The sequence below is a fragment of the Triticum aestivum genome, chromosome 2A (genome assembly GCF_018294505.1).
Source record: "Triticum aestivum cultivar Chinese Spring chromosome 2A, IWGSC CS RefSeq v2.1, whole genome shotgun sequence".
Lineage (NCBI taxonomy): Eukaryota > Viridiplantae > Streptophyta > Magnoliopsida > Poales > Poaceae > Triticum > Triticum aestivum.
The window spans coordinates 32,054,693-32,056,486 of NC_057797.1; the positions used below are offsets into that span (position 1 = coordinate 32,054,693).

General features: G+C 57.5%; 1 protein-coding gene across 1 annotated transcript in view; it reads right to left on the reverse strand.

The window, feature by feature from the left end:
- Window positions 1-367: 367 nt before the first annotated feature.
- LOC123187191 (endo-1,4-beta-xylanase 5-like) overlaps window positions 368-1,794 on the reverse strand; it is a 5,486-nt gene continuing 4,059 nt past the window's right edge. Inside the window, exon 6 of the mRNA XM_044598982.1 lies at window positions 368-1,492. Coding sequence (XP_044454917.1) covers window positions 506-1,492 — 987 coding nt within the window. The 3' untranslated portion in view covers window positions 368-505. The remainder of the gene's footprint in view (window positions 1,493-1,794) is intronic.

Sequence of the window (1,794 nt, forward strand, 5' to 3'; positions counted from 1 at the left end):
GTTATGGACTCTGCGGTGGTTGCCGTGGCGTCGCCTCTTCTTCCTCCTCGAACCAAGAAGGCGACGGCCCTCCTACTGCGTGCCCCGCTCGCTCCACATGCTTCCTCCGGTGAGTACTGCCCTCGGTCCTACAAGCCTATATACTTAAGTCCAGGTCGAGCTTACATTGATGCTATTATTAGTTTCATCGACCGTGCAGCTGACAGGGTTTGCTACATCTACAAAGCTTTCATTGACTGAAGTACGGACGCCGGACTGAAAGTGGGCCGCAATTTAATTGCGCCAGTCGGGTTTTAAACTAAAGACCTATTGACTCTGATACCATATAGAACTGTACGCACCAGCTAGTTCACCCAAAAGGTCAAGCTGATGGAGAAAGATGGGCTGTGCATTTGTATGTCAACACAATTGAATAAATCTGCGTGGCATCTGACCTGCTACAAATGCATCTCAAGTTCTAGTAAATACAAAAGCTCGATCAGTACGTATACATGCATGATATGGATCATGGCTGGAGACGGATGGTGATGTGCTTGGTGTCGTCGCTGCGGGCGAGCGAGAAGGTGCCCTCGGCGGAGGAGTTGAGGTAGGTGACGGACAGCTTGTACTCCCCGAGGAAGGCGCTGAAGTTGAACGAGCCGCGGTCGTTGGTGGCCCCGAGGACCTCCCTAGTCTGCCACTCCCCGAGCAGCCGGTCCACGACGTCCCCGGCAGGCAAGTTGGTGAAGTTGCCGTCGGTGAGGCACATCTGGTAGCAGGCGGCGCTGGCGTCCATGGCGGTCCAGAGCATGATCCCGTCCACGGACGGGTGCGCGAACCCCTCCCGCAGCACCTCCTCCAGGTACGCCGCCTGGGTCTTGGGGTCGAGGGCGTTGCTGATGTCGACCTCGGTGAGCCAGATGGGGAGGCGGAGGGTGCCGAGCTTGTCGAGCACGGCGCGCACGTAGGGGATGTTTGGCTTCGCGAAGTGCGCCTCGAGGCCGATGCCCTCGAAGGTGACGCCGGCGTCGGCGAGCTGGCGGAGGCGGGAGACGTAGGAGTCGGCGCTGGAGCTGAGGTCGTCGCAGACCTCGACGACGTTGAAGTCGTTGAGGAAGAGGGTGGCGAGCGGGTCGGCGCGCTTGGCGGTGCGGAAGAAGTCGGTGGTGGCGTTGCGGCCGAGGCGGGACTCGTAGAAGTCGAAGTGGAGCATCTCGTTGCTCACGTCCCAGTGCACGAAGTCGCCCTTGTAGCGGGAGAGGAGGCTCTCGATGCGGCCGGCCACGGCGGCGCGGAGCTGGTCGGCGGAGGTGAGGTTCTTGACCCACCATGGGGTGTACTTGGGGTCCTCCCAGAAGATGTTGTGCCCCCGCGCCACCGCGTCGCTGGACTGCACGAACTGCAGCAGCTGGTCGGCGAGCGCGTAGTCCTCCTTCCCCGGCGCCGGCTCCGTAGCGTACCACTTGAGCTCGTTCTCGAACACCGCCGCGTTGAACCTCTTCTTGAACCAGTCCTGCACCAATGCAAAGTTCTTCATCAGTTATTCCGACATTGATAACAAACACAGTGATCATGGCATGATCGACGACGTAGGAATCAAACACGGTGATCATGGCATGATTGACGACGTAGGAATAACTGATAGGTATGGCTAGATCTTAGTCGATTGAGAGACTTAACCAAGTCTCAGTCAAGGAGCAATGCTACACGCACGGATTATTTTTACAGAGTATTATGGAGTGGATTACTTGGCTGATTTTGATTGGATGAAAATAAACTGACGGGCCCACCCCCACTGAAAATCAAGGGAAGGGG